Raw genomic sequence first — 13,323 nt, forward strand, 5'->3', positions numbered from 1 at the left:
TCTTTAGGGGAGAGAGTGGCAATAAATGCTGGAGAAACATTCAGGAAATACCATTCTACTGGGTAATCAATTCTCCCCTTTTTTTACAATAATGTGCATTTCATAACTTACGTGTTTATGTGGATATTTATGTTTCCCTCGAATAAAACCTCACTTGATTTCCTGGATATCTTTCATCAGCTGAAAAAAAAATTATTGGCCTTCCCTACACCCTTAAAAATGCAACCTCTTTACTGAAGGGAACTAACTAATCTTAGTATTCTTTTACTAACTTTGTCAGTTTGGAACTCATTTGGGAGCCACCTCTGTAGTGAGTCCCCAAAGTCGTGTGTTTCCTGTAATTAACAGAGGGAACTGACTCAACCATAACCAAAACCGATTTGCTGTCTGAAGCAGGGGAGGGTGGAGAATGAGATCAAAAGAGATAAATTAGTCCAGGCAAACCAAAGGCCTAGCAGGCTGGAGAAACACGGTGAATGTTCTGTCTACAACCCTGCTCTGTTTAAAGTGCAAAATCAAGAAGAGGAAGGGGTGGCCCGTTCTCAACCTGTCGGATGGGCAGGTCAACCTTGATATTGAACTGCTAGTTTCCCTGAGTACTGGTGTAGAGCCCGCTTCACAACCAAGAGTGTTGGATATCAGTGGAATTTACATGGTCAAGGTCACAGGAACTGCACGATACCCTAGGTCTGAGCCCTTTTTCCCAAGCACCAGGGGCTTGGCTGAGCAAGCTCCGAGGAAACATGAAGTAGCTATGAATCCCTTTTCCTGAGCTGATAGCAGAGCCTGGTTGTATTTTCAGACAGCAAATGAGCAAGAATAGACAGTGAGAAGGTACTTGCTGATAGAACTGGGTATTGATCCAAATTTCCCAACATAAGAGAAAGTTAGAGGTGGGCACAAGCAAGTAGAATCTGGAAAAGGGAGGGCATAAACCAGGGTGGGAATAAATGGAGTTACATATGAAGTTTCCTGTCCCTGAAAAATAACTTACCCTTTTTGTTTCAAGCTGTCTTCCTTTCTCTGACTTCTGTTTACTGTTACTGTTTCCTTTCATACGATGTTAAGGATGTGATATGAAAATGTACTATTAATGATAAATGTATCCTCGCTCTCTTTTTCCCTCTGTCTCCCTCTCTCTCTCTTTCTCTCCCTGTTCTAAGTCTGGAAGACAAGTCTGGACCAATTTCTCCATCCTGCCTCTGGCAGCAGACTGCAGCATTTCAGCTCCTCCACCAAGTCCCGGCTGCTTCAAAGGAAAAACCCTACTTTCTTCCGTTAAGATCATAAGAAATATAGGGGGAGGGGGTCAGCTCTGTTTGGACATAATTACACTTCATCAAAAGAAGCTTTCTTCATCTTCCATGCGTGAAAAGTCTGCAAGCAGTTAAGTCTGTCTTTTTTTTTTAAATATAAAAATTGCTATTTGGGAAACCAGCCAAAACTCAGAAAGCCAATATAGTAAAACAGTGCACACCCTTTGTTTCTCTTTGAAGTTTCTTAAATAAATATGTTGAGGGTTTACAAAGTACACTATCACTTTGCCATAGTTTCTACTCATATTGATCAGAGAAAACTTAGACAGAGTCTATATAATGCAAAAATCAAGATAAATGAAAGCACTAGGCTGAATCTGAAAAGTAAAATAAAATAAGAAGCATGGTGCCAGATTCTTTAAATACTTCGCTTCATTTCCTTTATCTCAGTAGAAAATAATATTTCACAGGGCTCTAATGACATTCAGAGCACACAGATAGTCCATCATATTTTAGTTATTTCTTGAGGCTTGTTATTGCATTGAAATGCTATATATTTATGGTGCGGCTATGCCAGTGACTAAGCCAAAGTATTTCAAACCCAATCAGTCAATAGGAAAATATAACATACTTTTCTTTTCTTTTTGTAAATGAAAGTAACCTAAACATGATGCAGAGATAACACTTTCTGCTTTGATACTTCTACTGGAGGCACAGGCTTCAATTTATTTCAAACAACCTTTCTGGGGCAGTATCTCATTATCATGCATAATTATAACAAAAAAAGTTAAAAACTACAACTTCTTGGCCCTGTTCCTAGAAAGTAAACTAAAACTACTCAAACTACTCATCGGAAATGACCCTTCTTGAATCTCTCTTATCAAGCTTTTACAATGGTAATAATTTGACAAGTGAGCTGAACTCTAGAACAATCGGTTTGGCCTTTTTAAAAACCTGGTGCTTCTCATTTTCTAAAAACCCTTGCTCCATGGTAGCTATTCCATAGCCAGATGTACATTTTTATTTAATTGGTGCAACTCAGTGGCCTGCCTATCATTTCCTATAAGGTGACTTAGGAAGTTAAATAAAAGGTTAAATATACAAATAAATATGTTTAGGCCTAAAGGTAGATCCTATACAGTCACCCTTCGTGAGAGCAACATCTGAAAGCTCAAGAGTTGGTTTCCTTACTGACAGCTTTTCGATCTTGAACTCCAATTATGAAACAGCTGCGAAAACCATAAAAGGAAATTATTTTCTATTTCACCATCTTTTTAAAGGCCTCCTATAATCTGAGTATCAATTTTAGCTTGTAGGAAACTCTTAAAGAGTAGAGTCACCCAGAGCAATGATCATGTAGGAGTTAGGCAGCTAAGTTCTAAAATAAGCAAAGCTTCAGGGATGTGAGTTCGTCCAAATCGAAAAACAAAACAAAAAACTACCACAAAGGCCTAGTTTCTACAACTTCTACTAACTTAACCAAGCCACTGGTAGAGTAAAAAGAGGCATTTTGAATGATTTTATTTTGTAGTTCATATAGGGCCTTTCCATGTCCTATGCAAAGGCCATAATAATAGTTCTCCTTGATGTCACTTCAGAGTAGCTGGGATGGTTAAAGGAAAATAGCAACTCGCATTTTCCTCCTCCCTTTGCCAATCTGTTAACTTTGTTATCTGACTCCATATAACCCAGAACTTGAAACTCTGCAAGCTTCCTCTTCCCACCTCATACTCATGCACAGGATAAAATTAGCAACAAGCTCTTCTGGAAATCATTTTTAAATTTCAAATCTCTCCAAACAAGTCTAAAAACGCAAATGGAATCAGGAACGCAATACACTCTATCTGTACAAATGTTGAAGTCTACAAATTAAATCTGAACTGCCCCTGTTGAGAAAAGGAATTGTACTTCCCAAGCGCTTAGTACAGTGCTCTGCACACAGTAAACTTTCAATAAATACGTTTAAATAAATGAATTGACTGAATGATGGGGTTTATTTGTTTATAGGTCATTTCCCATTTCACCATCTGACACAATCCAGCTCTCGATTTTTATTTTTTAATTCCATTTCCAGAGTAAAAATTTCTAACTTTTACCTCTTCCACTCCGACCCACAAATCTCAGATCATTGAATCTTGCCACTTGGTTTTTCATGACAGCAGATGCATTTCGGAGCTCTGCGGAGTAATTTTCATCATTGCCAGCCATAACAGTGACCACAGTCCCATCTGGTACTTCTCCTAGGGCCACCACCTACACAAATGAGGATAAGACAACACCAGACCATCAAGAAATGTTCAGACAGCGAATATACATTTATCTTCCTAACGAATGCGCATCCTATCAAGTCCCTGATACTATTTAGTCCCGATTGTGGCAAACAGTAGGGGAACATCTGCATGTGGGCTAGAATACCACTTCAAATAGACCAGTACACGCTCTCACATGGTCCACCCATTTCATCATTAGACTAAAGATTTGCATTTATTTAATGTTCCACAGGAGACATGAAGAATTTCTTAAATCCCCCTGATCAACTATCCTTCAGGAAATGTCACAATGTGAATTCCAGTACTCCTATCCACTAAGTGAAGTGCATACTTGAAGGCATTTTGTCATCTGAAATCCATACGGGTTTTAGCTCTGACCTTATAAGGATTATGAGCTAAAAAAGATGAAGCTTGAGGAAGCCTTGCCTCTAAGTGTCCAGGGAAATTCACAACTGCTGAAATTGATGCTGGACTCTCCTTAGGGAAACAGCTCACATTCTAATTTCCTGCGTCCAGCTACTCACTTGTCCCCTGTATCAGCAGCAACATGACGATTACACTTTTCCCCCAAGTTCTCTACTTTGAGGATGATAGCTACATTTTCTTCTTCACTCTCTAGATTTTGTTCCTTGTCAAGTCCTGCCACTTTTCTCTACACACTTTCTCCCAGATCTGCCCCTTCCTCCCCATCTCCATCACTAAAGTCTTCAAGCAGTCTCATTTTCCCATTTGCAGCCTCTCCCACTTCAATCTGTCCTAGACACTTCAGCCGGAATGGTCCACTGTAACAGACCCCTCCTCAGATCTGTCCGACAGGTTCCTTTGAATGAGATCAAGTACAAACCTCTCAGTCTCTGGACTTCAAAGCACATCACATCCCCTTGCTCCATCCTACCTAATCCCGTGTGGTTCCCACCCAAACCCCAAATGCATTCTCCTCTCCATCTCCACAGATGGTCCTCCCTCTCCTGCCATAATCGATCAATCAATCATACTTAGTGCTTGGAAGACCACAATATAACAGAGTTGGTAGACACATTCCCTGCCCATAACAAGCTCACAATCTAGAGGCGGAGACAGACATCAATATAAATAAAGCACAGATATGTACATAAGTGCTGGGAGGCTGGGAGGGGGAATGAACAAAGGGATCAAGTCAGGGTGACGCAGAAGGGAGTGGGAGAAGAGAAAATCAAGGCCTCATAGAGGAGATGTGCCTTCATTAAGGCTTAGAAGGTGGGGGAGAGTAACTGTCTTTCGTATATGAAGAGAGAGGGCGTTCCAGGCCAGAGACGGGGCTTTGGCACCAGATCAGCAGTAAGATAGATGAGATCAAGGTACAGTAAGTAGGTTGGCAATGGAAGCGTGAAATGTGCAGACAGGATGGTAGTAGGAGAGCAGCAAAGTGAGGTAGAAGGGGACAAGGTGATTGAGTGCTATAAAGCCAATGGTAAGGAGTTTCTGTTTGATGCGGAGGTGGATGGGCAACCACTGGAGGTTCTTGAAGAGAGGGGAAATGCGGCCTGAATTTTTTTTGTAGAAAAACGAACCGGGCAGCAGAGTGAAACATGAACTGGAGTGGGGAGAGAAAGGAGGCAGGGAGGTCAGCAGGGAGGCTGATACACTAATCAAGGCACGATAGGATAAGTGGTTGGATTAACATGGTAGCAATATGGGTGGAGAGAAAACGGCTGATTTTAGCGACGTTGGAACCGGCAGGATTTAGTGATAGATTCACTGTGTTGGTTACTGAGAGAGGAGAGTCAAGGATAATGCCAAGGTTGTGGGCTTGAGAGTCAGGAAGGATGGTAGTGCCGTTACAGCGATGGCAAAATCAGGGGGAGGACAGGATTTGGGTGGGAAGATAAGGAGTTCTGTTTTGGACATGTTAAATTTGAGGTGTCAGCAGCACATGCAAGCAGAGATGCTTGGAGGGCAGGAGGAAATGTATGACCACAGAGAGGGAGGAGATCAGGGCCGGAGATGTAGATTTGGGAATCATCTGCACAGAGGTGGTAGCTGAAGCCATGCAAGCGAATGAGTTCTCCAAGAGAGTGGGTGGAGAGGGAGAATAAAGGGGACCCAGACAACTATGAGGTACTCCCTCAGTTAGAGGATGGAAGCAGAGGAGGAGGCCACGAAGAAGACTGAGAATGAATGACCACAGAGATAGGAGGAAAATGACAAATCCTCTTCTCAAATTATCCCCTAAATCCAGAATAAGTAGCCCCTGTCTTGTGTCATCCTGGGTCCTTTTAGCCCTCATCTTAAAATCCAATTGCTCTGGATGCTTTCTCCCGCTCATTACACTCCCACCCCATCCCATGACAACCAATTTACCTCCCTCCCTCAGACGGTAAATCCAGGGTGTAGCAAAGAATCTATGCAGACACTAGACTGTAAGCTCCTTGAAGGCAAGGGCTTGTGATAACCAACTCTGTTATAAAGGACTCTTCCCAGGGCTTAGTACAGTGCTCTGCACACAGAAAGTGATCAATATATAAAATTGATTGATTGACACAGGGGAACAAGAAGGTTTCCTCAACAGTGCCCTCTCCAGGCACACTCAGGAACAGGACAGCTGGGGAGCCTGAGCACAGCAGAAGCTTGTAGAGCCCTAGTTGAGATATGGTCAGAGCAAGGGAAGAGGCAGAAGAGTGAGTTTTCCCCAAATTCTCCATTATCGCCAGCCCTATTTTAGGGTCTAACTTAACCAAGTACATTTTCTAGATGGAAAATTAGATCAGGAGCCTGACCGCCACAGGATTCTTGCTGGGATCAAAGAGGAGTAGAATGGCTGGAGTGTCTTCACCCTTCAATGCCTCAGAAAGGTGGTCATCTACGCCAAAGGGGAAATTGGGACTTAACACTTACAGCCCACATGTTATGTGGACATTTTTCCAAACTATGCATTTTTAACGCTTCTGCGTTTGCTGGTCTAGATAGTAAACTCTCTCAGGGCATGAGCCTCTACGTACAGAAGACACATCCTACGAAACCTAGCGTACGGCCCGGTAAACGGAGGGCACTTAAAATATGCTCTCTGAAACTGCGGCTACTGCCTTTGCTGCTGCTCTCTCCTTCAGGAGTCAATGTCCTAGCACGCCAGTTAGTGCCCCTGAATGTGCAATCATAATGAGAGTAATTAATCACTATGGTATTTGTTAAGTGCTTACTATGTGTCAAGCACTGTTCTAAGTGCTAGGGTAGATATAGGTTAATCAGGTCAGATACAGTCCCTGTCCCACTTGAGGCTCACAGTGTAAGCGGAGGGAGAATAATAATAATAATAATAATGTTGGTATTTGTTAAGTTCTTACTATGTGCAGAGCACTGTTCTAAGTACTGGGGTAGATACAGGGTAATCAGGTTGTCCCACATGAGGCTCACATAATCCCTATTTTGCAGATGAGGTAACAGGCACAGAGAAGTTAAGTGACTTGCCCACAGTCACACAGAATAGGCACTGGATACTCATTTTACAGTTGAGGGGAGCGAGGCAACAAAAAGTGAATGAATGACTTCCCCGAGGTCTCACAGCAGGCAAGTCAGATCAGAATGCAGGTCCTCTGACTCCCAGCCTTGGGCTCTTTCCACTAGGCCACGCTGTTCCTCGATCTTCTATACAGAATAGATGTCAGCTAACTGTAAACTTGGTAGAAGAAAGGTAGCGTGATCTAATAGAAAAAACAAGGGGCTAGGAAGCAGGAAGGCTGGATTTTCATCCTGGCTCTGCCCCGACTTACTGCATGACCTCAGGCAAGTCTCTCCAACAAGTGAAGTGCCTCAGTTTTCCAGCCTGTAAAATGGAGATAATAAACTGTTCTTTCCTCCCTACCTCACAGGGATGGTGTGAGGATTAATGAGATGTTAACATCTGTAAAATACTTTGGCTCCTAAGAAGAAAGGTGCTACATAAATACAAAGAGTAATTATTATATTGCACTTTTTGTAAGTCTTAGAGGGCTAAGGTGGTAGTCTGGCCAAAGTCCAATTTGTGTTAAATATAGTCTCTTGCTCTAAGATCTTCCCTAAGGCTTAAATGGAGAATGGCATTCTTCACTTCCCGTTCTAAAATTCCATATGGTATTGTTGAGAGGTATGGACTAGCTGCTGTATTACAACCTAGAACTGGCTGTATTTGTGAGGCAAATAATTTCCCTAATATAACTAGATTTTTTTTTGAGCGTGCTGGGATATTATTGTCACATTGAATCTTTTTAACATAACATTTTCATAGATAGAAGAATGGGAAAATTAATTCAATATGGGAATTTATGTTAAAAAAGGATTACATAATATTCAGAAATTTGTTTTGTTTCGCCCAAGTATCACAATAATGACCACTTGGAATATTGCTATTTATTTATTTATTTATTTATTTGCCTCAGAGCAAACAGAGAATCATACATTCTCTAAATCTTCTCCCAAGATTGCCATAGAAGAAGAAATCAAAAAAAGGAATTTCGACTTAAAAATGCTAGTTAACATTATTTATCTAAGATTTTTCCTTTTAGAGTTGAACTTCAATTTAACTAACAGCTATGTTGTTTTCCCATTAGGCATTGTTTTAAATTTAAAAATTTCCCATTTTTTTCTTGAAAAATAATTTTTTATATCAAATATATATGGAAATATACTTTTGAAGATTTTTTACAGGAAAAAAAAGTGTAACTCTAAAACTGAAAGTTTTCCCTGGAGATAGTCCCAATTGCATTTTTGTACAGAGAATGAATATCCACAAATCTTTGCTGAGTTTCAACTGTTCCAATGCTACGAACCTGAAAATAGTTTTAAAATAAATACCACCAATGAAGAAAAAAACCTGCTAACTGATTAGGGGTAAAATGAAATATGTGTGTACTTTAGCCATCAGTCACAGACAACACCATCTTAATCAGAGGTGAATTGCAAAGTCTGGCTATGAAGTCAATATGATTCTTTTAAAGGGGTGGGGGGGAGGTGCATTTCCCAAATGCAAGAAAATTCAAGTCAAATAAGGAAGTGATTGTCCTATCCAGAGCCCTCCTTTATCCTTAACTCACCTCACTGGGACTAGGTATTTAGGACATATGATATGTTTTGAATTCCGGTCTTCTGAGAGGCAGCCCTATAGCCTGAACACAGTAGGGAGAAAAGATATGAACACTATTTTGAAACAGAATATAAAACTTATTATGATGAACTCTGAATTTCTTTCTCTGAGGCGATTAGCAACAGGGGTAAAATTGGTCTCGTGGTTGTTAATTTAGATTCATGTGATCTTGGTAAATTGAAATCAAACCCGCCCATTGCAATTCCATGCCCAGTACACTGCTTTTTTTTAATCTAAATGATTACTCTGTTAATTTTCCTGGCCCATATCCTTTGGTCCACTTTATATGCAATTTCATTCAAATAGAGCCCTCAAAAAGTGAAGATGGAGTGGACCCTTTCAGCTCTGTTCTGTGTGCTTCAGAGTATAAATCAACAACTATGTATATATGTATAGACAGCTGTTGAAGTAAAAATGTCATTTGTTCTTGCTATCGCTAAATAATTTCAAATAAAATAGTAAAAAGTCAACTTTGCATTTAACTTAAAATTTGCCTAAAACTTGTAGACTATAATCTGAGCTTCCTTCTTAGAAATAAGGTCACACTTCAAAAAGGGAAAAAAAAAATGACATTTGATCATTTTTTCAAAATTCAGAGTGAACTTTTGGTAAAAAAGGATTTGAATTCCAGCTGACATTTAAAATCAAGTGGGATTCATATGAAGCAATATTTGTGCCACGTATGAACCTCACTTGATTTAAAATGTCTAGCGATAAACAATTGAGATTCACAAATGGATTGGGAGAAGCACAGGCAGGCAGGCACTAACACCAAGGAGAAAAAGCATTTTGCAAAGCTTTTATTGTATAAATTGAGTAGCTATTTTTCAAATTTAAGTTTTCCAAACTCTTAAAATACTTATTTCCCAAAATATCCAAACTGGCCCACCAATGCATTTCATTTAACCTACAATGAGTTTTACTTGAGTTCGCAAAAAAAAAAAGACTAATAATCCTGAATTAAAAGCAATAAAACAAAAATTCTTCTCCTAAGGCTCTCCAATATAAAATTGAGCATCAATTTGCATAATTTTTGGATAACAATTCACATGTGGTTTAATAACCTGTTTGTCTGGTTTCAGCAAAGTGAGATCTGAGTAGACCCAAATCTGAGTTCTGAATACAAAGGGACAGAAAAAAAATTTTGCTCCCTTTTGGCAAGTTGTTAAATGTCTACTCTTAGAGTACCTTTAACAGCCTAAATGCAGTCCACTGATCAAAAAACAACCTTCAGTGGAAATGAGAGTCATTTTGAAATACTACTCCTCTAGAGAAACACTTAGAGCCGTCATCCTTACAAAGAATTAACCTCATGTAAAATGTCACATATTGCATAATAGTGCTTTTTCTTAGATTAGGTTTGTCAGAAAAGAATATTTTTTCAAAAATTAAAGTTAAATGCTTTAAAATTTTAAGATGGCTGATATATAGCTGAATGTTGGACTTTGCAGTGGAAATGCTGACAGACCCCAACAGCTAATTTAACATGCTTGTTTTCTTTGATATCCCTATCTTCCATCAGCTATTGGCTTGAGTTTGGAGATGTGTTTTCCTCACTACTAACATCATGAAGACTCCTTTAGGATTAATTGCTCTGCAATTATATGCATTGCCACTTTTACCTTTCTATAAAATGTATACAATAGTTCATCGGCGACTGAGTAGTTGGATCATTTAAAAAACTACAAGTCTATATTTAAAAACAGATTACTGAAGAAGAAATTCAAAAGCAAAAATCTAGAGTAAATTAGGAATTTTTTTTTCCTCTCTGGATTTCTTATGAATTGAAATCTAATAAACACAATACTGTAGTCTTGCAGAACCAGAAGCAAAAAGAAACTCGCCCAAAGTGCAACATTACCTTCCAGGGTGCTAACTTGCCTGACTGATCCCCATGTTCTAGTTCACCAGTCACTTTAACACTTAGGTGTATTGCTGATTATTTATTATCCAATCACTTGCTTTGGCTTTCAGCATTTCTACCTTAATGCACTTATTCTTTTATCTATTTGAGATAGGGACTGTGTCTTATCTGATCATTTTGTTTACTATCCTGATACAGTGCTTGGCACAATAGTGAGGATTTAAAAAGGCACCATGTTTTTATTTCTGTTAAATGTTCCCAAGTGCCTCGACCCAGTACTCTGAACACAACAGACACTCATTAAATGCTTTCGATGGTGATGATGATGATGAAAAACATCTTAAAGAATAAATTCAACAAGATTATTCATCCCAGCTCCTGTCAATACTAATACCTGATCATCAGAATCAAACTTTGCAGATATCTCTTTTTCAAAATGGCATTATTAGTTTAGCATCTGAAAATGGGAACTGTCCACAGTTACATGGTATTTTAAGTTATCTACACCTCCGATACGTGCATAGTACTTTTAAACTAACAAGTCATATAACAGAAACATAATGTATTCAATCTACTGTTCAAAATATTACTATTACCAAATGACTTAATGGCCACAAGAAAGCTGCTACTTTTTAGAAACTGGCGGCCACTTAGGGGATTTCTTTTCTGAAATGTCACCTGACTGCAGTTTCTTTATTTCAAGTACAGTCTGTTTTATTGCATTAATGCAGTAAACTATCTCCTGTAATAAACTAGCTACTCTCTAGGTAAATTAGTTAATAGAGAGCCTCTTAGACACATTAAATTTTATACTTCTCCTTTGTTGTTTCACAACCGAAAGAACTCTTCTTGTATAAAACTTCAGAGTGAACTACACGATAAGGGCAACAGATACGATTAACAGCATGGGGAAATAAATTCCCCCCAAATAGCCCGAGTCTGAAATACAATCTAAAACCTAGGAACAATAAATTCGATGGAAGTATTTTATTTTTCTAGAGGACACTACTTCTGGAGTGAACTGTGTCGCAAGTTCCTCTTAAAGTGTCCCACATGTCAATGGAATAAACATTTTCACGTCCATCATCGTCTAGCCAAAATACGTTCCCGTACCCACAAGCTCCGAACAGGCTTCGGAAAGATCAGGATCTTCCTAAACCTGATCCCCACCATTTAGCTGAGCGAAACGGTCTGCCCCATGAACAGACCGGTCAGGAAATCATAGGCCACCGGTTGTGTCCCGATAAAACATGTCCTTTTCCCTTTCCTCTGAGTTGATATTTTCAATACTTGGTCACTGAGTTCCCCCAAATCTTTGAAAATTTGAGGGAGACTGCCTTTCTCCCTAAGATGGGTAGGCAGGAGGCGGGGGGAGATGTGAGGGTTCACAGGAATCTCCAGAATTTGAAGCCAAAGGAAACTTGGTCCAGGTGGCAGCACTATCACTCAGAAGGTTCATTTTGATTTCTGCTGGGATATTAATTGAATATAAGGCCTAGCAAGATAACTAGCTCTATAATTGACCTGGAATCGTTTCTCTTTCCACCTCCACCCACACATCCTATCTGAACCGTGGCATAGAATAGAGGCGATCAGCACCTGAGACCTGCCATTTGGCCTGTGGGTGTTTGGCACCCGCCTTACCTGGGGTAAATACCTGGGCCTGCTGATACGGAGACCCTGCTGATGCGCCTACCCTGGAACCCAGGCGCAAACTTGCCTGCTAGTCGAGAGGAAGGGGAATTAGTCCGGGGGGGGGGGGGTGGATCTCAACCGCTGGGTATAAAAGGGAGGGGGGGACCCTCTCGAATCCATCTGGCTGACCACATTACCTCTGCAGGCTGCGAGGTTGGGGGCCCTGGGCCGTATCGGTTTCTTCCCTGGGCTGATTGGGGGCGTCCCTTTTTGGTGTCTGGTCCTTTCCAAGAGGACCGTGACCCTTAAAGGATTGCTGCAGGGGAAGTGGCCGGACGAGGGGAGGTGAAAGGGAAGGGAGAGGGGGTGAAAGGAGGATAGAAGGAGGGCTCCTCCAGGGGCCAATCTGGGGAAAGCTGGACAGGCTGGGAACCGACAGATACATGTGCTCGGCCCAGGGGTCCGGGAGTTCAGCCTCTCGAGCAAGTTGGGAGGGCCGAGTGGAGGAGGGGGCAGGGACACCCCTTAATCAATCGGTCGTAGTGAGAGCGTTGTGGGCAGGAAAGCAGTCTGTCTTTTCCATTGTACTCTCCCAAGAGCTCAGTACAGTGCTCTGCACAGTGTAAGCACTCAAGTGCTTAGTACAGCCCTTTGCACACAGTAAGCGCTCCATCAATGCGACTGAATGAATGTATTGAGCGCTTAGAGTGTCTACAGCACTGTACTAAGCGCTTGGGAGAGTAGAACTGACACCTTCCCCGTGCACAACGAGCTGACAGTGTCCCCAGAGAGGAGGGAGGGGCGGGTGAAATCCAGAACACCCCCCAGAAAAAAGATAAAACCTCCAACCCCCTTCACGTCCCCTCCCCATGACCCTAAGGGGGGCTGGACGAAGAGGGGTTTCCGAGTGACCCCTAAATCCGCCCCCGGGAGGGAAAGGGTCGCAGGAGGAAAGGGGTGGGATGGATGTTTGGTCCTTGGGGCAGTCGGGGCTGCAGGTCAAGGGGAGGCAGTCCAACCCCGAGGGGAGGGGGTCGGTCCATCATTATGGTATCTGTTAAGTGCTTCCTGCGTGCCAAGCACCGGGGTAGATCCAAGCAAATTGGGTTGGGCACAGTCCCTGTCCCCCGTGGGGCTCACAGCCTTCACCCCCATTTTACAGATGAGGTCACTGAGGCCCCGGGGAAGTGAAATGACTTGCCT

At 41.3% G+C, this 13,323-nt stretch overlaps 1 protein-coding gene across 4 annotated transcripts in view; it reads right to left on the reverse strand.

Annotated features, from left to right (window-relative positions):
- Positions 1-13,323, reverse strand: part of RUNX2 (RUNX family transcription factor 2) — a 308,136-nt gene that overhangs the window by 207,644 nt on the left and 87,169 nt on the right. For all 4 annotated transcript variants that reach the window (XM_039913021.1, XM_039913020.1, XM_039913022.1 and 1 more), the window contains one exon: positions 3,353-3,509. In XM_039913021.1, the coding sequence (XP_039768955.1) occupies positions 3,353-3,509 (157 nt within the window). The remainder of the gene's footprint in view (positions 1-3,352; positions 3,510-13,323) is intronic.

The sequence above is a fragment of the Ornithorhynchus anatinus genome, chromosome 9 (assembly GCF_004115215.2).
Source record: "Ornithorhynchus anatinus isolate Pmale09 chromosome 9, mOrnAna1.pri.v4, whole genome shotgun sequence".
In the NCBI taxonomy this organism is placed as follows: Eukaryota; Metazoa; Chordata; class Mammalia; order Monotremata; family Ornithorhynchidae; genus Ornithorhynchus; species Ornithorhynchus anatinus.